Raw genomic sequence first — 26,708 nt, forward strand, 5'->3', positions numbered from 1 at the left:
ACAATGAGAAAGTGCATAATCTAACAAAGGTAATACTCATTTCTTTACAGAAACAGACTTTCATCCAAATGTATGAAAACTCTTCCCACAGAAAGGTATGTTTGTCAAGTATTACACAAATTTAGTTATTATAACTTATCTTGGTATGAACAATGAGAGTATTGCTGCATCAACAGTAAAAAAACACTGGAATGAATACTTACTGCTTTTATTATACAGAGCTGAAAAGACAAAATGGCAAGGTTATAGATACCCTGGGAAATGCATACCTAAGAATTAAGTCAAGGAAGAATTTTCTATTACAGCTCTAATTTTCTACTGCTCTAATTTTTGTGGGTAGTTTTTTTCCATTTGTAACTGGCTTGTGCTGTTTTACTTTTGGTCATAATGCAGACTATCTTCCTCATACATTTTCATACTAGAGATTTCCCCCATCTTACCTAGCTTTTAGTTATGTGACCTTAAAAAAAATATCAAACTAAATTTTTTTTCATTTGCTGGCACACATTGTGCTGCATCAGAAAAGGTACATTCTGCTATAAATGTGAATTAAGCAAAGCCTCCTAGAGTAAAGGGGATGCAATACTAATGAATGTGTTTAACCTTCTACAAGGGACAATGACTTCAGTAGAATTTAAAATCTTAAATTAAAAAAAAAAAAAAAGAAGAGAAGCTATTTCACATGAAAAAATTATTCTAACAAAAGACCGTAAGAAAAGCCAATTGGCAGCCCCGGCAATCAAAAAAACCTGAATCAAAACAACAACAACAAAAAAAAACACAAAACCAAAACCCATCAAAAAACCAAACCAAGCCCCCCAAAAAAACAAGAAAACAACCACATCACATTAAAAAGACACCTCAAAAGTAAAACCTATCCAATGGACGCGCAAAAAAACAAACCGAAACAAAAAAATAACACTGAAAGCTAAAATAACTCTGTTCTAGAATTAACACACACCCTTCATAGAGGCATCAAGTAAAAGCAAAATATTATTTCAGTCTACAGAAAGATGGCACTTATCTCTCATAACTCTACCAACTCTACCACTGGAAGAAAAACTGCAGACCTGTTCAAATCTGTATTAATTATCACTGCACTAGCATTAGTCTCCATAACATACACTGCCATAAGATGCAAAATGTGTAAGAAGTAATAAAGAATTATAATACTCTGATATTTATTTCTGGTTGCTCATTCTTCCTGAAATGATTTTGAATTTTTACTGATGGTAAACAGCATTTGTTCAGCTTTTGTTTACGCTTCATTACTCTTGTAAAAACGAAAGGCTTTTGCTGAGATGGAAATAATGTTTGTATTGATTAAATGAAAATTAATGAAAAAAAGCTTCAAGCATGTTATTGAGATAGTCTTTGTAAGAATTGTCATATTTATTTGTTTTACCAAAAAAAATGTGGGTTTTATTAGAAAATTGCTCTTTGCTTTAAAGTTCTGGTTTGAATACAACAGTTTATTTCTGGGCAGTGTGGAGCTAATCTGTTTTCTAGTCTTTTGTTTGTTTTATTAGTTTTGCATATTTGTTACATCTTTCCCCTTGAGAAGTCTGATACTGCATGTGGACAATTAGTTTTTGTGTCTGGTGAGATTAACCAGATTGCATGAAAATTCAAATTCTTGTTACATCATTGGATATCTGGCTTAGGGAGAAAGTCTAACTCGGGCTAATTTATCTGTTGTTGCAGCAACTCTTCTGTATGTGTAACTGAGCAATGCTTTCATACCCCCATCTAAATGCTCCCCCCATTTTTTTAATCTTGATGGTTATTGCCAATAAATGATGTTCTGCTCTGGATACTCTGCCTTGTTCACATTGCATCATGTTCATCCCAGGGCCCTGCTGGCAATGTCAAGCTGACAAAAAATGCCCACGTTCAAATCACTAGCATTTTTGATGACTTAGGAGCATAAGATGACAGAATGTGGTACGCTAAAATATAATAACTGATAACAAAACAGAAAAAAGACCACATTTTACTTTTCATGAGGTGCTAGCATTTCAAGATAAAACAACTTTTTGCATTTTCATTTCCTTTCAATGTAAAAAAATAATTTGGTACTTGGAATTATAGTGTAAAGAGAAAATTCCATATTGTGAATCTCCCATAAATCAGAAGGGGAAATATTTTCAGGCATAGATACTATTCCTCCTCACACCCCCTCACTGGTCCTCACCCAGAAATAAAATGTAGCCAAATATACAACAGAGCTGTTCAAGAGCACACGCCAACACTAAACCACATTTCCACAGGTAAAATAAATTCTATTGTGCCTCTGCTAAGAATCAGATTATGCATGAAGCATCTAGGTAAACAGAGAGTAAACAAACTTGAACTATCCTTCTGAAGCCAAAAGAAAATTAGTTAAGCAAAGCACAACAACATAACTACAGTGTTTGGGTATTGGGCAAACTAACTATACTTCCAGGAAAATGAGTACAAGTTATCAGATGTTGGGGCTTTTTGATTTTAAACAAAAGCCAACAACCAAAAGCAAAGCATTCTGCCTCACCAGGAAGCAGTAATGTCTTGTACTATAGGTTAAGACAAACACCTACTCAAATATAAAAAGTATTTATGGCATCAGTGTTGGTAGAAGACTTAGCAATTAAACATTCAGCAGATTACTCTTTTTTTTTTTAATAAAATATATCTCATCATTGAAATTTTTTGAAAAGGAATCTTTTTTTGTTTATATAACTCAATAGATATGAATGTTAAAAACAAATGCAAAGGAATAAGCAAATCTTCAATCCTCATTGTAGGGTAGGTCCTTGGATGTGGTGGTCCACACACAAAAGATGATATATTTTTGTTGATTGTACCTTCTCTACTTACTTAGCTTTACATTTGCCTATATGACAAAGACGTGATGCCACCTGCAACAGATTAGCTCTACTCATATGGGTATCCCCATTACACATGATTTATTTACCATTGTAATAAGAAGGTCAAAATCTTTCTTATGAAATTAGAAGAAAAATATTATCACAATCTGCAACACAACCAATACGTGACATTAAAGAATGACCCTTTTGGCAGTATTCTTTGAGCATGGAACACAACTGATTTGAATGCATCATTTTAAAAGGAAGAAAGAATACAACTACAACCTTTCCAAGCCTCTGGCTGATGAAAACTAATGTTCTATCCTTGGACAAAACAACGCTATGTAACATGCTTTCCTAAATATACATTAAGCACTTGTAGGTTCCATTTCTTTTCATCAGTAAAGTTTTTTTGGGGTTGGGGTTGGGTTGGGGGGGGTGGGCACTCTATTTTGTTCATTCTAACTTGGCGATCAAAGAATTTTTATTTTTACACTATTACAGAAGTGCATTTTTCTAGGTTTCCAAAACCACCTTATTCAACCTTCCCCATCTGTCACCATCTGCTTCTTTTTAGCATGTACTTTTTGTGTGATCACATAAGCATGTGAAAAATAACTAACATTCAGATGATTGTCTGCTGGTACATTTGAGGACTGGGCATAATAAAAGTGAACTGCCAAAACGTACTTAACACTTCTAATTTTGTTGGGTCTTGCATGTAAGCTACATTTGATTTTCAAACTGTTTTACAGTTGGAAAGTTGATCAGGTACTCTAACTCAACAGTAAAACTGAGACTACATAATTAGCTCAGCACTAAAAAGATTATATTCAAAGAGAGGAACAAAACCCAGAAATACATCCACACGAGTTCACACATCCATCTTGACTGAGTCTGTCTGCACAATGTTGCCTGAGGCACAGGATAAGATGCTACAAGCAGCCTACTTCTGGACAATCACAGACTGTGCCTTCTCTCCAAGCTACCACAGGACAAGGAATAAAGGACTCTCATAATTACGAGGGTGTGTGAAATATCATGAAAATGCTGGAGAAGCAAAGACACTAAGCCAAGGGTAGAAATGCACAGAAATGCAATGCAATTTCTTAACAATGCAGCAGATACTGCTTCTAGGTGCAAAGTAACCAGAAATTGCCATCAAGGCACAAAAGCTGAATGTTGGAGGTATCTGTTTTCAGAACTCTATCATGATTCAGCACAGCATTTCTGCTTGTAAATGCACTTCTTAATAGAGTTTTAATGTGAAGAGAACGAAACAGCTCTAAAGTTGGAGAAACAAACTTACTTTTCATCCTCCAAAAATACATTAACCCCACTCTAACAGAATTTCAGGTATGAAATTCTTTCCGTCTTGTTAGATCACCACTACAGGCCTCTCAGGTCTTTAGCAAAACCACTATGAACCAGAATACAAACATATTTACATCAATACAGACAATTTGGTGGAGTGTCTCATTATCCTTTCTCTAAAATGAGAATTAATAGAATTGAAGAAAACACAAAGAAGTCTAGCAACAACAGGAACTACCCCTTCCCCTAAATAAAGCCAAAAAGCCACCAACAATCAACCTTCATTAATGTTCACCAGAGGTAACCAAATATGAGTGAGAACTTGCTCTCCTGAGCCTCCATAAAGTTTCTTTCCACTGTTTCTCCTTACAGTATTGTTCCAACTCTTAGACTGATATTAAAGCCTTGTGAATGCGGATGCCATCTAGTAACATCTTAACAGATGCTTTCCCTTACTTTGGGCTGTTTTCCAGAAACTGCCTTTTCCCTTGTTTACCTTTTCTATCCAGTAGTTCTAGAGGTGGAAAATAATGGTACATACCTATTATTTATATAAAAGTTACATAGAATTTCAAAAAGCACATTAATTTGATGTCCCGATTACCTTTAAATTCAAATGAAATTTAAAGGAAAAGGAGATAAAATGAAACTGCATAAGCCATGACAAAAATTATTCTGTGCTTCTGTTCCTCTCTATTCATAGCCAAACAACTCTCCAGTAAGCACCTCTTCAGTTTAAGCTGCTCATCAATTTCTCCTGCCTTTTGTGTCTATGCAAAACATTCTATTAGTTTCTACTAAGAGAAAATTAACAAAATAACGTAATTGTCTTTGGTCCAAACTCTCTTTCCTGTGCACAACTATATTTTTCCCCATAAGAAAAACCTTCCTATCTCTAAGCTGTGTTTTCTGGCCTATCAACCTACCTGTGAGATCATTAGATTTATTTAATGAATTCCTTTTACCGCCTGTTAACATCCCTTGCTATCCTCCTCCTTATTTTACTCATATTCTTTTCTCTCCCTCATCAAAAAAAGAAAAGGCAAAGCCAAAAGGAGGACGAAGAAAAAGGCCTTGGCTGTACTACCCATGCAATTTCATTTTCTCTGTAGTATAACATGCTGGTCGTGTTACATCCTCACCTTAGCTGCTTTTATCAAGTTCCTTGCAAACAAGCACCTTCATGCTTTTCCCCATACCTGAAGCTCTTCTGTGACATTCACATTGCAACTCCTATGCACTAAAATCCCTGTTTAAAACATTGCTTTGCTATGATGCCTGCAAAAACCGAAAACATCAATTTCCATGCTAGCCTGTCTCAGTGCATTTCAATGGTTCCCTCTCTGCCAACATATCACTTAGTTTCAACTCATATCAGACAAGCTATGTGGCAGATCATCATATTCTCAGGCCAAAAATTTACCAGATTGCCTTTGGCAATTATCCTGATCTAATACAAGCAAGCACTGAAAGAATGAAATAAATGTATAGCTGCATCAGTGACAAAATGCTTTTTCTGCCTCTACTGCAACACTTTGTATATATCACAACATTCCTAGAAAATTCAACCTCAATTCCTGTAAACCCGGGGAAAGTGTTCTTTCTTGCTATAACCATGCCTGCAGTTCAGGGTACCATGCTTCTTGCTGAAATTCAGCCACTGAACTTTGATAGCCAAGTGGGGTCACCCCTACATCAAAGCCATATCCTTCCCAAAAAGAAATGTTGTAAGTAAGAAATTAAGTGAAAAGTGAGGAAAGACAGCAGTTACTTCTTGATAAAAGAATTTTACCTTTCACTTCTCTGCAGTAAAACTCAGGGAAAGAATTGATTACACCTGATCTCTCTTACTCCCATTTCTAAAAGAAAGATCACAAAAAAAATACCAGCCAAACAAGCATCGTGTAACTGATCTTCATATTTCCTTAATCTCCACTGGTCTCATTTTAAAATAAGTTTTAAGACATGCAGATCTTCTCATGCTTATGGACAAAGGCTATGACTCTACTCTGGTCTTATTTAGTATCACATACCTTTAAGTGATAGTAACTGCATAAACTATATTGAAATGATCTTGCTATTTATTTTTTTTTTTAATAAAAGACTACTGTTCTTATAGGAATGCATTCATCCATCTAGTCTGTTCTTTTATGCTAATAAAACTTAACAAGGTCCTACCATTTTCCCTGTTATTAGAATATACCTAAATATAATTGATCATCTACATCTATAAAGAGCCATTTGAACAATCATCCAGTACGCCCCTTACAGACTTGTTCATGGCCAAAACATTTTCTCTTCTGTTATTAAAAAGATTCGAAGATTCAATATCAATTTCTGGTATTTAGACTTGTATCTCTCATGACACCAAAACTCAGTACCACAGTGACTGCCCCACTATAACTAACACTGTGCACTTAGTCCTAAGAACATGAACTGAAATGCAGAGAGCCAGAAACTGCAATCTCAAATAAGAAATTACCCTTATAAATGATCAGAGCTGCAAGAACTTTAATTTCTCTGCCCGAGTAGCTTAATTCCCTGAACAACCTATTAAAGAAAGTCTGTAGAGGTCTGTATCTTTATTAGCAACTCTTTGATCCTTGACGATCAACTGAAAACTATCAAAATCCAAACTGCTTTTAAATGTCTCACAGGTATATTTACAAGCATAAGTACTTTCTCAGTTCTATTCTTTCTTTATTAAGCAAGTGATACTGTCTGGAAAAGACATATGGTCCTGTCCTGCCTTTGCCACTGCAAAACTGCAGAAGAAATATTTTGTGGGTTCTTTTCGGAAAAAAAAAAAAAAAAATATCAAGAATACATCTGTGTTTCCTAAATGGAATCACAATTCATCTTTTTCTCACTGGATCTATGTTTATTCCCCGACGCCACAATCTCTAACGTGACAGCATACTTTGAAGGATAACAATGGAAACAGACTCCTAAGAAACACTCTCTTCTTCCTGAAAAACTACTAAGGAATGAAATATTGTAAAATATTTTATACCTCTCAAATGGGGAATACCACGGATTCTTAGAGTAGAGGGAAATATTAAGTATTACCACTACACTTACACACACACACACAAAAAATGAGGCTTGCATTAGTTCTACTGCAGATGATAAAGGAATTTCACTACTTATTGGATAACCAAATTATAATCAAGACTATATAATTTCACAAATAAAAATTTTTTTACACATTCTTCAGTAATTGTGACCAAAATGTGCATCTGTACTGTAAACCTATATAAGTCGTGTTATTTGACAGTGGCAACTATTTTCTTCCTAAAGGTGTATTCATACCCTACCATCTTTAATGCTTGGCACATAACTATGCAAGACGAGCACAGTCAATGCTATTTCAGTTTTCTTTCAACTGTAGAATACTGGCATTGGATAACAGGGAAAGACAAGGAGAGGACAACAAGAAGGGCATGTACCTGTGGACCATTTAGCTGGGAGCCCTGCACACCCCTGTGACAGCACAGTGCTTGATGAATGTACGCAGAAACTTCCAGGTGGGTGCCACAAACGATAAACCAGTGACGGTCCAGAAAAGTAATTCTACCTTCAACCTGGCAATCTCATTACATTTTTTTTCTTGTGGCCCACCATCCATTTGATCTCCACAAGGATAGGGGCATTTTTCTGGATCTGCCAGATAGCACAGTCAGTCTCGGGTCTATATGAAAGGTCAGGCCCTATCAATGGGAGATGAAAGAGCTTTTTCAACAGGGTGTGGGAAGGACCACTTTGATTTCAGAAACATAAGGTTTGCAGGGAAAACATAGCAACAGGTATGCTTATTTTCTGATTAAGAGTAATTCTGAAATCACCTTGAGAAATAATTCTGTATGGATACCTTCACCTGGAAGAATGTCATTCAGGAGGAAATCCACCTTACCCTGCCTTTGCTACTTCCTTGTCTTCCTGTTGGAAACAACTGCAATGTAGTTTTCACAAAAAGATGGAATAAATAGCGAGCAGGATTCTACGCTTCAAACAATGGTCCAAAATGCATTTAGAGAATCAAGCTCAAGTTCTTGTTTGGAACTGCATCCACAACACTGAATTAATAAAAAAGAAAATAATAAGTCAGTTCTCAGGCTAGGTATAGATTCCTGCCAGTGCAAGGTTCCTGGGCCAAGTGCCTCCTGACTGGTAGACAGCAACCTCAGGCTACCCCTGCGTGTTACACAATGCACTGTCCTAGTGTCCTCTACCACCAGCCACCAAGTACACAGGGAAGGGAACTAAAAGGCCTGCAGAAGGGATGCACCCATCACAACTGACCTAGGTAAAAGAGGATGAGACAAGGGTATCAATAAAAGGACAGACGCCGAATGAATTTCTCCACATAACTGGAGAACATCTTGCTTCTAAAGAAAGGCTGAAAGGTATCAGCCACAACCAGACAAAACGTAAGTATAAGATGCCATTTGTCTTGGGATAAACAAGCACAAATTCACCATGGTAGCAAGATTAAAGTCCAGCTGTAACATTACGTTCTCATGATCTGCAATTTGTGAAAAGGTAGTAAGTCTTTGGCATCTGGTAATGATTTCTGTGGCCTGAACTGCAACGAGAAGTGATTTTTGTGCACTCACTCTCCAACACATGCACATGAATAAACTGGAGGACCCAGTCTCTTGATAAAGATCAGTCAGCCGTGCCAGGTATAAGTATAGATACAATTGTCTCAGGTGAGCAGCTATGCAGCCAATGCACTGGTAAACACTATTTTAGCAGTAGAGTATAAAGGGAAAGTTTGGGTTTTGCAGTGGTGTCCAAATACTGCTAATTTCATCCTTTTCAATAAGAATGTGTGGATAAAGGTCTTGAGTCTTTTTATGCTGCATCAGTAACCTGTCTAGGTTCCTTGCTCTAAACCCTTTATCTCTGAGGTAAAAGGGAATGAGTTCCGTGGTTCCCAGGGTTAATGAAGAGTCAATTTCCTTCAAGACAGATTTGTACAGGGTGGGTCTCCAAAAATACTAGTAATGGGAGGTGGAGGAGAGAAGTGGGACTGCTAGAGAACAGAAAGGCAAACTGGATCAAGTAACTTGTGGTAAGTGTCTAAAACCCAGAATGATCCCTTGCCAAGTTTGATGGAAGAGAGCTAACATGTTTCTAAAAGTGAGAGATGGAGAAGCAGATGAAAGCAACTGAACAGGGTATTTGCACTTTTTGAGAATGTTTTCAAGACTGCTGACAAGAAGACAATGAGGGGGTAAGAGCTGGCAACGACACCTGTAGTCTATGCCAGTGATTACAGTATCATCCCTTGTGTTCTTCTTGTTGCTGGAACAGATTCTGGGTGTGGAACACAAGAAAAGTGGCCACTGTACCACGCCAAACAGGCGGATCTGCAACTTCTTCTAAGTAGCCATAAAAGATTCAAAGCAGGCTAAGAATAGTTCTGGAATACTTAAATGTAGATAACTGCTGAGTGTCCCTGCACTAAAAACAAAGGAGATGTCAGAAACTGCCAAACAGGATAGCAACAATCTGCATCCAAGTCTTCCCCAGAATCTATGGGATGGGATTCTGCAAAGGAGACCAGGTATCAGTGAGTTTGTTTTCATAGCTAGAGCAGCTGGTGACTCACCACACAGCTGAAATGAACACACTTAACCAATCAAAATTATTTAGGTACTTCAATCCTGCAGTGTGAGAGCATGACTGCTCCATTTTCTCTTCACTGCTCAAAGAAACCAATGGAACCAGACGGATTAAGAGAAAGTTAGTGGCTCCTAAGAATACTGATGTTTCCTTTGTAGCTGTAAGAACATATCAAAAGATCTTGCTATGATCCGAAATGGCTTCATTAACTCTACATACCATATCAACTTATAACCAAGTATTAGCAGTTACAATTTCCTCCCTGAATGCCAACTGGAGAAGACTTCAAATTTGCTTTAAGAGATTTAGACAGACTCTCAAACCCACGAACCTGACCGTCCTAAAATCCTCATTTCCAGCCAGCAGTATCCAGAAGGTGATGTGTACTACTTTCCTTGACATCCCTTCATTGTAAGGTTCAGAATAAAAAATGAAAGGCAATCTAAACTTGCTTGTTGAAAAAGGCTCCAGGGGTTGTTGATGCTACTCAGGATTCAATACTCCTGCAAACAAAAGGGTAAAAAGATGTACTGAATCAGGGCCTCCTCACCTCCTGTCCCTTCAAACTAAGGCACAGTCTTCTTCAAGGATGATACGTAACAGACCTTCTGGTGGTGCTGAGCTGCTGCAAGAGGTGGGGAATCCCTTGAAGAATTCTTCTTAAAACAAATAGTAGGATTGAAGGGCCTTGTAAAGCCCTTTAGGTTGCTTAGAAATTTGCCTCAGTATCAGGTGTTTACTATGTCACTTAGCAGTCTTGAATGCTGACAAGAATGGAAACAAGGGATAATTCAGCATCCACAGAATCCTCGGCATTAAGTAAAAAAATAGTGCTGTCTGTCATGTTGATACTGGAGTTGTGTTTGGTAACCCCAGGGCAGAGGCAGAACAACATTTCTGACCACCACAATCAGTACTATTGACTGAAGCCAAACAGGACAAAAAGACAGTTTTGAGAGTGCTTCCCTTGGGTTTTTTTCAGTAGGCATCAGTGGCAGATCTCTCAGCACTAATACTGGAGCCGATCATGTGGGTGACTTGAGTTTCCACAACAGATTCTCAAGCGGCCAAACCGGAGTTGTGAAGGGAACCAAACCAATGTCCTCATGTCCATCTTTGTATCAATTCTTCAGAAGTATGATATTTGGCACTCCGACTGCTAGCTAATGGTGAAGATGGGGTGGCATACTCTGGGATGACGCTTCTGCTTATATACTAGGAAACAGCTACATTTTGGTGCTCACCTCAACCAGTTCTGAGGTTGACACACTCAACTGTTTTTAGCAGAAACATCTAAAACTTCAACTCCCTCTCCTTGCAACTGGGGAGTTCGGCTAAAACCCAGCAAACGCGGTACCTTCCAATTCCCCCTCGCCTCCACTGAGGCTATATAAACGCTAGTCATACAGCTCAGTTAAGCAGGATCATATGTTCCAAGTGACAGACAGATGGAAGATTATTTTTGAAGAAATCAACGGAAGATAAAAACTTTAACAGAGGAAGGCAAACATGAGAAGGAAAATGCACATTAGGGGCCTTTTTAAACACTAAGAAGCACGGCATCGACATACATACAATCACCACAAAGAATAGTAGCACATACAATTCTGATTAACAACTGCATAATATTAATCAGGCAGACTGTCAGTTCTTTACTACAATGAACAGTTTCCAGCATACAAACATCACAATCTAAAATTAAATTAAAAATAAGCATTTTACACTGTATTACAAGAATATATTCTAAATCATACCTCGGGTGCCAGGTATTCTGGAGTACCACAGAATGTTTTCATAGTTGCTGCGTCTGTGATTCCTTCTTTGCAAAGTCCAAAATCTGTAATTTTTATGTGCCCATCTTTATCCAACATTAGATTTTCTAACTGTGTGTTGGGAAAAAAAAAAAGTTCCCTTAGTATTTCTTAACAGGACAGGCATTACATCAGTTTTGTAAAAAAGATACAGTTATTGCTTGCAACAGAACGTAATTTGTTTGTAATTTAAAAATAAAAATTACAGCATTTATTATATTACAGCATGTAACAGTGTTTACTGTTATACAAGCTTAATAATTATTTAATACAGTTTACAATAGTATAGCCCAGGTTAATCAAAGCATGAACTTTCATTCTGGAGTTTTACAGGTTTGGTTCATGTTCCATAGAAAAAGCAAAATAATTTTCTAAATATTCTCAAAATATAATCAAATAGTTCAAGTTTACAATCATGGCTGACATTTGGTAAGACTTCATGTTTCCTTTGCTGTAACATGACCTTCATTTTTCAAGATGCATTTTACTTACTATACTGTCATGAAACACTATGTATCCATGAATCCTTAAAATATCTGCATCTTCCACAACCTTTTCAACAACAGACAAAAGTGGAGGTAAAGCGACTACCGATAAAAACAAAACCCTGAGGTAAATTCTTCCTTTTATACTTGCATAGGACAATGTTCTTGAATTGTGTATGTGCACCTCTGCATGCTTTGCATTGCTTTTTAAATACATGATTCTTGCTTTGAAAAATGAAAACGGAATATAGCCTGTTATGAAGTATTTAAGGAACAGGAATAAAAACTACGGCAATATTTACTGTAGACTATCTCAAAAGCACCGTGAACATCATTTTCCCAAAAGCTTTTTATCAGCAATACTTTAAATAGAGACAGAATGAAAAAAACAAGCAAAACATACTTCTGAACAACTTTTCTCTATATTTTTTCTATAATTAGAAAAAATGAGGTTTTTCTAATTGTAAGGTATGTAGTGAAAAACATCAACAAAGAACAATCATAGAAAGCCCTGTCTCCCTAAGTCTGCATAAAGCATGAAATACAATCCAAAGTTATATCATAGAATCATAGCACGGTTTGGGGTAGAAGAGACCTTAAAGACCATCTAGCTCCAATCCCCTGCCATGGGCAGGGACACCTTCCACTAGCCCAGGTTGCTCAAAGCCCCGTCCAGCCTGGCCTTGAACACTGCCAGGGAGGGGGCAGCCACAGCCTCTCGGGGCAACCTGTGCCAGTGCCTCACCACCCTCACAGTGAAGAATTTCTTCCCTATATCTAACCTAAATCTACCCTCTGTCAGTTTAAAACTGTTACCACTCGTCCTATCACTACACTCCCTGATAAGGAGTCCCTCACCACCTTTCCTGTAGCCCCCTTTAAGTACTGGAAGGCTGTTTTAAGGTCTCCCTGGAGCCTTCTCCAGGCTGAACAACCCCAACTCTCTCAGCCTGTCCTCATAACCTGTCTGCTCCAGACCCTGTTATACATTTCTTGTTGAGTCTAACAGTGTCATACAAAGAAGATGCCAAGTAGAAGATACCAGCAATAGAAGATTAATGACTTCAAAGTCCTCTTTCCTTATTCTTTAGAATTTAAATCAAAAATCATGCCCTATCATTCCTTGACCCGACAATTCCATATTAACCCAGTATTTTGTTTTCTGTCTGCCTCCCTGAGTAGAACCTGCCTACCTTTTTGCTTCCTGTACAAAGGAGTCAACGAATGAACTCCACTAGTGTGCATGTATAATGGGAAAGCACAATTTCCCATACAAGAAATTAAAGACTTGTCACAGAAATAGTCTCAGTGTGGAATTTAGAGGTTCCTCACACATAAGTTAGAAAACATTCCTGTTGAAAGCAGAAGTTATTTTCCATAGAAGACGGTCATGCTGCGTCACAGAGTACCTGGAGTTTCAGGCAACAGAGGATATACAAATCTACACACAGACAAATCTAAGACAAACTACATTCCAGTATTATGCATCTTTCCCAAGATACAAAAGACAAAATAATTTTTAAATTAAGGCTGAAATTCTTTTCCTGTTGAAGTATTCTGAATTATTTCAAATGTTTTCAAACCATACAAGAACATAACTCTTTGGTGAGATAAACAGAATGCAGTCACATTGCCCCAGTTCCCCATTTCCCTTGTTTGGGGATACTGAGAATTATATTCGAGATTCGTGTTGAAATTCAGGTTAAGTTATATGCAAGGGGCGGGGTGGGGGGGAAAGGATCAGAAGTTTAAATCTCCTTCAAGTGCTGGAGACATAACTAAGTTACGCTGTTTCTTTTTTTAATCAAGTGAAAGTCAACTAATGTACCCATCTATAGATTACTGTATCAAACATCTTCCTTCAGCACACACAGAACTTTAAACTGAACACAGATTTTTTTTTCCCCATTAACTCTGAATAGTGCAACTTTATAATTACTTTGTGTTTGTCCCAATAGTCTCTGCAAAACAAAATTTTGATTACTTTTTTTTTTTCCTCTTTTTTTTACCTTGAGATCACGGTACACAATCTTCCCAGAATGCAGATAGTCCAGGGCAGAGACAATTTCTGCACCATAGAAGCGTGTGCGGTCCTCTGAGAACACCCGCTCTCTCGACAAATGGAAAAACAGCTGCAGGGTAAACAGCAGGGACAGGATTGTAATAATTACTGATTTAGTGGGGGAAATTAACACAAACATAAAACACCTCTCATCACCATATTGTGATGATAGATAGTGTACTCTCAGTGGACACTCAGCACTCTTAGACAGCAGCTGGCTTATCTTTTCCAGGTTTCCAAAGGGAGAAAGCGAGCTGTTAAATCAGCATTTTAATCAATATACCAATCTTGTTTAAGGCATTCTGCTTGCTACTCATTTAACCTTCAGTTACCAGAGAAGAAAAAAAAAGTATGCAGCAGCATCATTCTGTACTTCACCCTCCACCACTTCCTCAGATTTTTATTTTAAGACACTGAGAAATAACACTAAAATACCCAGATTCTGGTTCTGCCTTAAATTTTCCAGTAATTTAGTAACTTTCCCTTGAACTGAAAAAGTCTAGTTCTTCAGCAGACTTCAACTGAACAGGTGAACTGGCATTTTACAAGAACAGCAAATTCATACTGCTAGCAATATCAGTCACTACAAACAGCAAACCAACAACTGTTTAGGCCTTATAAAAACAAATCTGTGTATTTCTTTGCTACAATGTAAACATTTCTTTGGGGATTTTGTCTCTTCTTTAATACTTCATAAGTAACAGCACTTTGCAGACACTTTTTAACTGAAGTTTTTCAGTGAAAAATATTAGTCATTACATGTTGCCAGTAACTTCAGCTGCAACGAAAAAGCTTAAGGTGAAGTTCTGTCAGGTTGTTAGCATCTTATTGGATAAAACTTCACCCTCAGAACCTGGAACACACCTAAAAAATCAGAATTTGGCTATGTAATTCAAATACTCTCAAAAATGGTTATTTTTATTTATTGTGTTAAGAAAGCTTGGGAAAGTCCTCCAGCAAAGATTAGTGAGTATGTTTCTGTATTCTGCATATGACCAAATGTGCTGCCTGCCTTACTCCTTCAAGTTACAGTTTTTGATTTTACCACAGGGGCTAACAATGACCAAAACAGAAATACAGAAAATGTGATTATCTATAAATTAAACACAGACAAGGAAATCCATAACAACAGTGTCGGTTTTCTGTTTTCACTGCTAAAATATCAAGTAGATGAGAATTCTGAAATGGTAGGGTAGGTACAAAAAAAAAAAAAAAAACCACCACCAAAACCAACCAACAAAAAAACAAGTGTGCTTAATCTGTCATTACCACATCCTACTTTACACCTGCAGGAAATCTACACTACTCACACAGCACAGAGTGTAAAAATTACTGCAGCTATTTTCAGCATGTGGACTTTTCAAAATTTAATTAAAAAGTCAATCCTATAAACAACTAGAAGTCAACTGCTTTCCTGACAGTTGTACTTCAAAAAATGTGCATTACTTTCTTCTGAACCTAAACAAACTTCCCACTAAACAGCCTTTTGGCAGCATATATTTGTATAAGCAGAGACTTCAGAGAAAACAGTAACTGCAGTATGATTTAAAGAGAATATTTCATTTTTGTTCATTGTATCTGCATTTCCTTTTCAATTTATTTTTGAATTCTCAAGAGACCCTGTATAAAAATGGAATACCTGCATGACAAGGAGCATCATTATTTTGTAGGTATTTCAATTCCTCCTGCTGCTTGTTTTCCCTGTTCAAGCACCAATCCCTGGTGGGGACATCAGTCCTCCCTGTAGTAACCTGCTTTCTGTACTGGACTGCTTAATTGCCAATGCAAATAGAAACCCAAAACACAGACCAAGCACCTAAATTTGCCTTCATGAAGTGCCTCACATATTATAAAATCCAGAAAAGAATAAATACATTTCTCAGTTCGTTAGGTTTTTTCCACACACATTTTTGTGACATTTAAATAGGAAACAAACACCACTAAGTAGATCTTCATCCAAATAAAGCAAAATACAAAATTTATGTAATTTATGCATTTATGACTGTTTTGTGGTCTCCTTCATAAATAATGGGCTAATGTCACTCATTTTTAAGAGTTTTATTTGTTTTGACGGAATCAAATAATTAAAAATAAAGGCCAACTTTCAGATCACTTCTTAATGTGTACAAATAGCAAACACATTCCAAAAATTTATAATATAACCTCCAGTTAGCTCTACATTCATAGTTATGCTAAAGGACTATTGCAATTTTCTGTATGAAAGAGACTAAACCAGCAGCTGAGCAGTAAAGTCTTAGAAAATACTAGAATCTCAGGATACTTGTCAGCAACAAATGTATCAGTTTCTGTAAAAAAAGTGTCCCAAATTGAATCTCAGAGTTGAAAACCTCACAAGTTAACATAACAAAAAATTAATTTTCTTTAGTGCTTATTTCCAACAAAATATTCTTTATATTAATTCAAAATACTAACTTCAAAGTAAAATGACCAACTAGCAACAGTTCTGTGTTTGTCAGAGACTGAATTCCCAGGTCAGTTTATTTTAACCTGATATATGACACTACAGTCACTCTTCATAAGCATTCTTCAAATTATTATAACACTTAACAGAGTTGTCATCAAATCATACATACTAGTTTTGAATGAAGAATGTACATTTAGATATAAAAATCCATGTTAAAAGAGAATTCATACACTCAGATATATGTTAAAGATATCAAAGCAAATTTTTAAACCGTATCAGAAAAATCTAATTCAGTGAGATTACAGCATTATTTTCAGCTGATTATTTAGTCAGTTCACTATTTTGAAATAGTAATCCCACCAGGCTGTATTTACAATTGTCAGAACACGAAGATTAGATTTATTAAGTCAGAGAAGGAAAAGAAGAAATATGGTGGAAGGTTACAAAAAAGCTTCCAACATTTTTACTATGTATTGATTTACAGTTATTAAATATGTGCTATAAAGTCACTGGACTGACAATAGAAATAGCTTTGGCACAAAGAAAGCAATTTTGCACATCACGTTTTTGATGGCATACATGAGGGTGCTATAATTACAGTGAGGACTGGCGCTATAAATTTTCTGGTATGTCTTTATTTAAAAATTGGACAACAACGTTGCCATAGGGTTTTTTCCTAATAAAAAATTTTAATGGAAAAATTTTAATAAATAAAAAAAAAATCAAACATAAAAGTATATTCAACTGCAGATCCAATCATGCCAAATATATAAAAGACACAACCTTGTATCAATCGATATGCCCAGGGAGGTGATGGAGTCCCCATCCCTGGAGGTGTTTAAGAGTCGGGTTGACACAGCGCTGAGGGATGTGGTGTAGTTGGGAACTGTCAGTGTTAGGTTAATGGTTGGACTGGATGATCTTCAAGGTCTTTTCCAACCTAGATGATTCTGATATGTTAAGCTTCTACACATGCTAGTGACTTATTTAGCATGTCGAAAGTTGTATGACTGACTCTTGTTATTGTATATTGAGTGTGTTCAGCTCTGCATTTAAACACAATTTATATTTGACTGTTGATTTGACTCTTTTGCAAAGGATTTGCAATAGCAGCCTTAAAATTCTGAATTATTTCTCTGTTGTTTCAGAATTTATACTGCTTCTAGGCACATTTTATACCCAAAGAAATATAGCACCCTTATCTTGGACTATCATAATTTTAAGCTAAGGAACATTCTCTCATTCAATTAGAGTTTAGGAAAACAAAACAGGACACAACCAAAATAAAAATGACAAAGCTTACAACAATATTCAGTTATTTTTCATTAGGTAGGTTGTAAATCCTCTGTCTTTTTCTCTAGACAGAAACAGTACTTGTTCAATTACAACAAAACATTTAGTTCTCTCTTGCCTAATGAATTGAAATAAGAGCTGTGGAAAAAAAAAATGCCAATCAAAACAGTGATGCAGAATTCTGGTGTGGAGAAACCATCTGAACAAATTTCAGAGTCTGATTTTATTATACAGATGATTACCAATTAAGTTTGTTACAAAGTATGGAATTTGGAATTATCCTGAAAGTGCAAAGCAAGGAAGTTAATCATCTTATTAGTCAGCTGAATCAGTGTACTCTGAGGAGTAATGTATGTAACACATTTCATTCCTAAAGCTTTTCAACCTTTAAAGCAAAATAGTGGAAATAAAAAATGAGAAACATACACTCCAAAAGTATTCCCCAACAATAAAGACTCATTCTTCAAATACCATTTTTTATACCACAGTTTATACCATTCTGTGTGGCCTGGAAGTTTAAGGAACACTGTACTGTAATATTAATGTACTACAATCACATAGTACTCCAAATTATAGGGGTTACAGAAAGAAGAGTAGGCAAACCAATACTAGCAGGAAAACCATCAATACAGCCTAACACATTTTTTTCAAAATGTTAAGAGGATAAGGATAGCAAAAATGTACAAAAATGGAGGGGTTTTATTTTCTTTAAAGCAGGCTTGTGTTCATCTGTAAGTACTAATAGTTTTATTTATTTAAAAATATTTACATGAATATTCTAGATTTTGAACCAAGTAAGCACAGTTTATCATGCAATGCTGCCCATACTTTTTTAGCACACACTCATAAAACATGCCATCTGAAGTCTTGATAATGGAATTTGACCGTCTCATCTAAGCCAGATGAGTATTTTTTTTTCTAAAAATCAAATTTCAATGTCTTAATGCTAATTTAATGTAATTCCTTCAGTATAACAAGGGTATTAAGAAATAATCCCAACATTAGAAGTATTCTTCTAGCTCTATACTGCAACACAGTTTATGAGCAACAGACATTGCTGAACATTTCATCCACAGAGTCCAACAGCAACAAAAGCTAAAAAAAGTTAAGCTTTCAATCCACAACAAAGATTTCAAGATTGGGCTCTTAAACTGCAGAAAATTAACTGTAAAAGTTGTCAGTATAAAGAAAATATATTCAAGATTTCTGTCTCGATAATTTGCTTGAAAAAACTCTGATGTTTTTCCTTAATATATTTAGCTATAGAATGTTTTTAAGGCTTTTTTTAAAATTAAGTCAAAAGAGAATTCAATACAGTAATACTCTGTACATTGTAAAAAAGCACACACATAGACCAATAAAACTGACGGAGTTACATTTTCATTATAGGGTGTCCTCTTACTAACAGAGTCTAATTTGAAGTTACATAGGCAAGGTAAAGCAAAGATTAAGTTGCTACTATTCTGGTGAGATACTAAATTCAACATGGATCTAGATTTTAGAAGATTCTTGTATAGAATCATTCTATCACAATTTCTTCTCCAGAATGACATTCACTGACCCCTTCCTTGACTGTTTTCCTTCCTAAATATAGGAAGAGGAACTAAACACTACTAGTACTGACAACACTTTTTATTACCATAGTATTGCAGAACCCTAAAGCTTGGTGGTTTTTTGCTTTCACCCGAGTGAGAGTCAAGAGTATGGATACAAATTTCAAGAACTCCTTCATTCAGAGGACTGTTTGAGTAATGTGCTCCTCAAAGACATAATCCATGAAAACTCCCAAGCAATTGACTCAGGCACAACTGTTTAACTAAAAAGAATTCTTTAATCTAAAGGAATTTTAAACAGAAACACACTGAACGTAGTACAGCTCTGGAGAGAATCAAAAGCAACATGGTACTGCTACAGTCAATTTCCCACTGGAAGGATATAATTAAAAGATGACTTTTCAACACCTTCAACAGTGAGAAACCATTGTAAGGAAATGAAACTTCCTTGGAACACAGAGAAAACAGTAGAAGGAAGTAGCAAAAGAAAGAAGTCCGTGTATCGTTAGAGGGGATACGCTTACAAATGGCTAAAATGCTGGCTCAACTTTGTGCAACTTACTTTCAGTAGTTCTGAGTTAAGGCTATTTTTATAAACATGAAGTCCTTTGTATTTCTTAGCAGACAGCAACTAAAGTCTGAAATTCACAGGAAAATTTGGTAAGATTAAAGATTTTCCTATTAAAAAGGACAGTTTGTCCAACTTTCTATTCCAGAACTCTAGTCAAAGAGAAGTATATAAGCAAATCAAGAGAGTTTCTTCAAAGAAAACTGTGCACACTGAAAAGGCCATTATTTCCCATTGTGGCAAAAATTTATGGTTAGTTTCACTGAATTAGAGAACCATCAGCAAAGAACACGAGTATGGAAAAGTGACCCACTCTTGGCAAAGTACATTGCAATCATTCAAATCCCAATAAGCAAAAGCAGGCTGCCACCAAGAAGCCCATGACAGATGTTTGCAGCAGTTGCCACAAAGGTGCACCACCCAATGCAGAGGAACGCAGGATACAAACCTCATCACAACACAGTGTCAAGAGTATCCTCAATCTTAAGAAAGGAGTCTAAAACATCCCCTGTGGGCTCTGCTCTACATTCAAATACAACAGAAAGGTATCTTTCAAAAAGATGAGTGTCTAAATGATAGGCTGATGTTAAAAACATACTTTCAAAGCGCTTCCTCTGACATTACAGAAACATAGTAAGGTCTCATACAGAGAAAACTAAAAAGAATTGGCTAGTTTATAAAGCATCACTTTTAAAACTCCTTGTAGATAGCACTGACACAAGTTCAACATCAAATAAACGGGCGGAGTGTCCCAAGAGACGGCTGTTATCCCATTACTGCAGAGGGAGATTTTTGCGTCTAGTTCAACTAGCCAAAATGGTTGAATGCCTGTAATGTCCAGAACCAGGTTTATACATATTGAATCACACAAGCCCTTCTCCTATATGAGAACCCTACTGCACCATATTTAGCCATGGCTGGTGGAGGACAGCCATGGATCAGTTAGGATGTAAATGGGCCTCAGACTGGGCCCAGAAATCGCCAGAGCAATGAATGCAAGACAGGCACTCTGGGGGTGCTCAGGCATTGGGATTACAGCTGAAAACAGTTTTATTGTAGGAGAACACAGCAAAAGGATAATGCAAAACACGGGACCAGGCTGCAGCAATTCCTGAATGGAGAAACACTGTTCTAATAAAAACCCACTCCTTTAATGTTATTATGCAGCACATGGTAGACAAAGGAAAACCCCCTAGTTCATGTTGTAATGAGATACAGTCTGAATAGCAACCAGCACCTAAAAGGTAGATAAAAGCCCTCTTCTTAGATTGCAATTCTCTAATTCCATTTGATGGGTATAGTTTTTGATACTTCAGTAAACAGCTGGAGGACAGCAATGGCTTAAAGGCTAACAACGCTCTAAGAAGTTTAGCACTTAAGATTAAATTTCCAAAGTATACAGCAAGTGAAGGAGACAGAAATAATAAAAAATATGAACACTGCACTCTTTTCTCATATGTATTTGCAATGGTTGTAGCAAAGAAGAGAGCACATATTTCACATTAGGACAAAAGTAAGGCTAGTCAACATCATTTTCACTTGTTTGCACTAGAGTATGACCGTTTCATGCCAGAACATGTGATAATATGGTTGAAAAAAAAACAGTAAGCAAGCTATTTGTGATTATTTCTCTACCACAAAATTATCTTTCAGGATACAAGAGTCTAATTTCTGAAGAACAGCAACTCCTTTTGACAGCATAGTTATAAAACATGTCTACATTTTTTTTAAATAAAACAACTTTAAAAAATTTAAAAAAACCACCAACCTTCAAAGATATTAGAAAGCAAAAAAAGGCAATAAAAAAATATATCCTTTAAAGTGTAAACCAGTGACAGCATTTCCATTACAAGTGCAGAACATCTTTTTTAAACTTACCTCTCCTCCGTTAACATACTCCATCACAAAACACAAACGATCCTTTGTCTGGAAGGAATATTTCAAGGACTTGCAAAGAAAACAGCAAAACCAAAGCAATTATCATCTTGTATTAACCTGATTTCTTGCACTTAAACTGTAACAAAAATTCATTTTATCCTCTTAAGCAGACAATTCTAACTTGGTGAGACCTTTCAGAGTAACTAAAAATTTAACTTCCTATTTGGAGCTTGGGATGAATTAACACAAAAACCTTCATGTCTTCCATCATCTCTGCCACATGGTCGCTGATATAAAGACATCATGCTTATTATAATACAACACTGAATAGTTACTAAAATACACAATTCTATACTCCATTTCTTACTGCCATACCTGGTACCAGCTATTCTCACTCATCATATTTTATGATGTTCACTTGCTCTATGCCCATAAAGAGTGAGATTACCTTATTCTTATTAACTTCTCCCAGACGAAATCTTAAAAGTGATCTTAACCTCCATCCCGCTTTCATTTACAAAGCAAGGACTCTCTAGTTTCACATACTATGCAATGTTAAAAACACTGAGTGCCAAATGACTATATTAATTTATGTATCAGTTTTAAATTGCAACAAACATTATTATCTTAATTAAAGTTTTTGACTTATCAATGTTGATTTGATTTTGCTGGGAAAAATGATACCAAAGAAAATCTACAGAAGCAAGCTTGGCCTAAAAGAAATGAAATGCAGTAGAATTACACATAAAAAAATCATTATGAGACTCATGTGACTTAAATACTGCATGTCTCCTTAAAATATTTGTTTAATAATATCAGAAATATATAAAGATACAACTGCAGTTACATTGGTTGCATGATTTGATTGGAATTACACCTGCTCCTGCTTACCTTTACACTCTAATTCTTAGAAACTTTGGGGGATCTCATTTGTCTTAAATGAATTTCCAAGAATATTTTGGCCAAGCAATTCAAATGCAATCCTCTGCTTTCTAAGCGGTTTATGATTCTCTAAATAGGAAAGCTTCCATGTTACACTTTGATATTTTAATACAAAAAAAGAAAATAAGTTTTCTCTATCTTAAAATGCATGTTAATTATCTTTTGAAATCAATGAAAAGATTTTCTAATATATTCTCAAAGGAATCAGAATTACTTCTACAGAAGAAAGTCAGTTGTAAAATTAAAACCATTAATCATAATTTGTCATAAATCTCAAAATATTCATCTTCTTTACAATATTTTCCTTCAATTAAATATTAACTATATGAAGACAAAGATACTGAAGTAGTGGGGTTTGAGTTTTGTCACTCCATGGGCTACTAACATTGAAGAAATAGGGGGGGGGTGGTGTTATCATTTTATTGAATTGTTAATTAAGTTTTCTTGATAAAAATTACTTACTTGACACTATGTGAAATCAGTAACTTTTATTACAAAAGTATTCATATACAAAAATCACAAAAATTGCACAAAGTTACATTCTACAATTAAATTTGTTTTCAGTGCAGTTAAACTTTACAAAATTATTAGAAACCTTATTTCTGAACTCTTAAATAAATACATATTCTGATGAAAGATATCATAAGCACCAGATAGTTACTGCTTGTTTACAAATCATCATGAGAAAGAATTCAAAAAGTACGTGTAAATTATGTTCATAATGGAACACCCATCATGTTGAAAATTACCTGCTAATGTACTTAAAACTAATTCCTAATACTTACTGTTAAAAAAGGGTGTCTGGTGTTTTTCAATACTCTGCTTTCTGTAAGTGTATGAGCCACTTCATCCTGAGAAATTAAGAGTAGAAGAAGTAGGTTTGAATTAAGATATAATTTTGTTATTTAATTAATTACAAGGAAAAGGTCAACACATGCAGAAAGAGAAAGCTACAGTACAGCTTTGAAAAATGAATGAACCTGAAAGAAACGTGAAAAATAATTCAAGTTTTTCGAGAAAAGATTTAAAAGTAAATTTAACTTCGGCAATATAAAATTTAATGTATTTTACTTTATTTTCTTGTTTTTTCTATTCTTGCTTTAAAATTAAGTCTTTAAGTTTATATCCAATGCAGAGAAAGATAAAATTATAATATTGGATTTGATAAATTTAAAAATATAGTTATCACAACTTCACAGTTCTGGTATGAATCATCTGAACAACAGATCTACAGAGAGACTGAATCAATTTGCAAGAAACATACACAGGTAGTAACTGACAGGCCACTATAAAACCTAGTCTAATCTAGCCTGCCATTAAGTAAAACCAGTTTTCCCGTTTTTAAACATTCACTTGGTTTGGTGTTTGCTTTGTTTTTCTTTAAAATCATGTAGCCATACAAAACTGCCTCCCCTCATGTGCCTTGGGCTGTCCTTACAATCCACTTGGGGAGTGTTTCTGGAGCTGGGGCCGCCCTCCTTCCCCAAGGACCCAGACCTCCTGCACGGGAGGTGGGAGATGTCCACACATCACCAGTGTTTGTGCCAGGGGAAGTTCACCCGTGCTCATCCCCCGCTCCCTCCACAGCCCGGGCTCTCTCGCCATCCTCCTGGAGGCAAGGAGGAGCCTGGAGGGGTGAAGCGAGGCCCCAAGGGCAGGGCTATGGCCCCTCATGCCACCAGCTTCGAAGAGAGCAGGGGCCATGCAGGGACGAGGGGAAGAGGCTGGCGGGAAGAGGCCTCACCCTGCCCTACAACGATGAGCACAACCTGAGGACTAGGAAGAAAAGCAGGGCACTTAGGAGGTTCATGTGATGAATACACAGCCATTTCATGCAATTCTGCATGCAATATGTGCTGCAAATCCCCCCTCCCCAGGCTGCCAGGAGGAAGACCTAAAAAGCCGGAGAGCCAATGGGCTGGGTTCTGTAGCGCTAAGCTCCCACCGAGTATTATATTATACACAATTGAAGACAAACTTAGTGCAACTCAAACTTCAACCATAATCGCGCAGAATATATTTAGTCAGCGTATACTTTATTATTGCTACAAACAATATCAATATAACATTTCTATACTACACATGCTTATCAGACTATGTTCTGAAGATAAGGTATAAAAGTATAAACAAGAAAATAAACACAGATGTCAGGACTTTATTAAACTTTTTAAATTGTTGAAAGAGGAAGTTAAATAACAACATCAAAGTCAGTGGTAATAAATTACGATGCCATTTTACCGACTAGTATTGTATAGTGTTACAGTGTATACACTACAACCACATACTGGGGGAAAAATAAAAAACACACTAAGAAGAAAAGCAAGCCTGAAGGTTTATTTATTTATTTTTAAACCTCAGTGTTGACCAGATACCAGATATGGGGCATAAAAAGCTGGCAATGGCCAGTTTTTCCAGCATTGCCTCAGAAGTTTGTTACACTGGTAGCAATTTCCTGGTACGGGTAATACTAAACTGCCCTGAAAATTCAGGATCAACAGATTTAGTCTGAACTGGGCAGATGCTATACAACCTTCTAGGTACAGCTGTCAATGCATCACTTTTCTGCTTCATATTATGCTAACTGTTACAGATATGACCTTTTATACTATACATTATATCACATTATAGGCTGAGCTGGGACTGCAGATCTAGTCTACCTAGTGACTGTATCCTTAGCACTGATCTCCAGTTAAATGTTATTGATAAATCCACATAGCATATTTACACACTGACTGGGCTAGTCAGCTAAGTTCAGGCTCAAGTCTGCTTTTGGTTTTAGTTTAGGGAGGAGTGGAAAAACTGGTATTTGGTGACTACAGGAAAAAAACTTGACCACTTCATCACCTGTGAAGATCTAAGCATAGTCTATATTTTTATTCTTTCAATAAAAAGTTTCTTATCAATATACAACCATATTATGCAAAACAAAATTCCAATTCTGAGGAAGTCAAATCTAAAAGAGCGAGATGCTCCCATTTTCATCACAGGATAAAAGGCATCTTTCCTCACACACTTATTTTCTTGTTAAGTCTACAAATAGGCAGAAAACCAGACCCTGACTTAGGGGAGTGCCAGGTCTGCCCAATCTATCACTCAGCTAGCTTTCTGTTTTCAGATAAACAGATCTATGAACAGTTGCATTTCTGATCTCTTCAAAGTTTCTCTAGATTCATACATACCTGTATGAACAAGAATTTTTGCTCAACAAAGTTATCCAAGAAGCAGTTTTAAGCCTTCTAAGAATTCTGTGATACTGCAGCAGTCAGCAAAGTAAAAGGAAAAACCCAAGACTTTCAGAACTTTGTATTCCATTGATACAAAGAAACAAGCTGAAATGCTCTGAAGGCTGGAAGAGCATAAACAAGAAGCAGCATAACAGGAGCTCATAGCAGTCAGACTCCCCTGAGGCCCCCCTGGGTGCCACGGGTGAGCAGAGCACTAGGGAAGGATGTCAGACTGGACACTGGGCTGTAGCATGCAGCAACCAGATAGGCTCTGAGACACCACAGGGCAACACACAGAGACTGCTGCCATATATAAACTCTGAACAGGAGGACCACTGAGATGCTCGCTCCCATACAGAATCAGAAGAATACAAGTGATACACTCTTTTCTTTCTGTATCTCCAGATTATGAAGAAGAAAAGGGCACTCTCTATCGCTGTCAGTGCTGACTAGCCTGCCAGTGCACCAAGTCAGCTGCTAAGGGCACAGGGAACTCGCAGGTCAGTCTCTGATGAAGACATAAATTTAAATCTCTCCCCCTACACCAGGGCTGGTTTTAATGAAACTCCAAGAAATGTAATTGTCTTTGAGCTTTCTACTCTTCTATTAAATTCAATCAAAAATGATCAACACATTCATAAGTTATTAGAAAGTAAGTGACAGATGGACAAATGAA

At 36.4% G+C, this 26,708-nt stretch overlaps 1 protein-coding gene across 5 annotated transcripts in view; it reads right to left on the reverse strand.

The window, feature by feature from the left end:
* The window catches only part of AKT3 (AKT serine/threonine kinase 3), a 158,848-nt gene that overhangs the window by 25,005 nt on the left and 107,135 nt on the right, over positions 1–26,708 (reverse strand). For all 5 annotated transcript variants that reach the window (XM_074896858.1, XM_074896859.1, XM_074896855.1 and 2 more), the window contains 4 exons: positions 23,594–23,659; positions 21,867–21,935; positions 14,097–14,219; positions 11,546–11,674 (listed from right to left, as the gene is read on the reverse strand). In XM_074896858.1, coding sequence (XP_074752959.1) covers positions 11,546–11,674; positions 14,097–14,219; positions 21,867–21,935; positions 23,594–23,659 — 387 coding nt within the window. The remainder of the gene's footprint in view (positions 1–11,545; positions 11,675–14,096; positions 14,220–21,866; positions 21,936–23,593; positions 23,660–26,708) is intronic.

Source organism: Athene noctua, chromosome 1 (genome assembly GCF_965140245.1).
Source record: "Athene noctua chromosome 1, bAthNoc1.hap1.1, whole genome shotgun sequence".
NCBI lineage: Eukaryota > Metazoa > Chordata > Aves > Strigiformes > Strigidae > Athene > Athene noctua.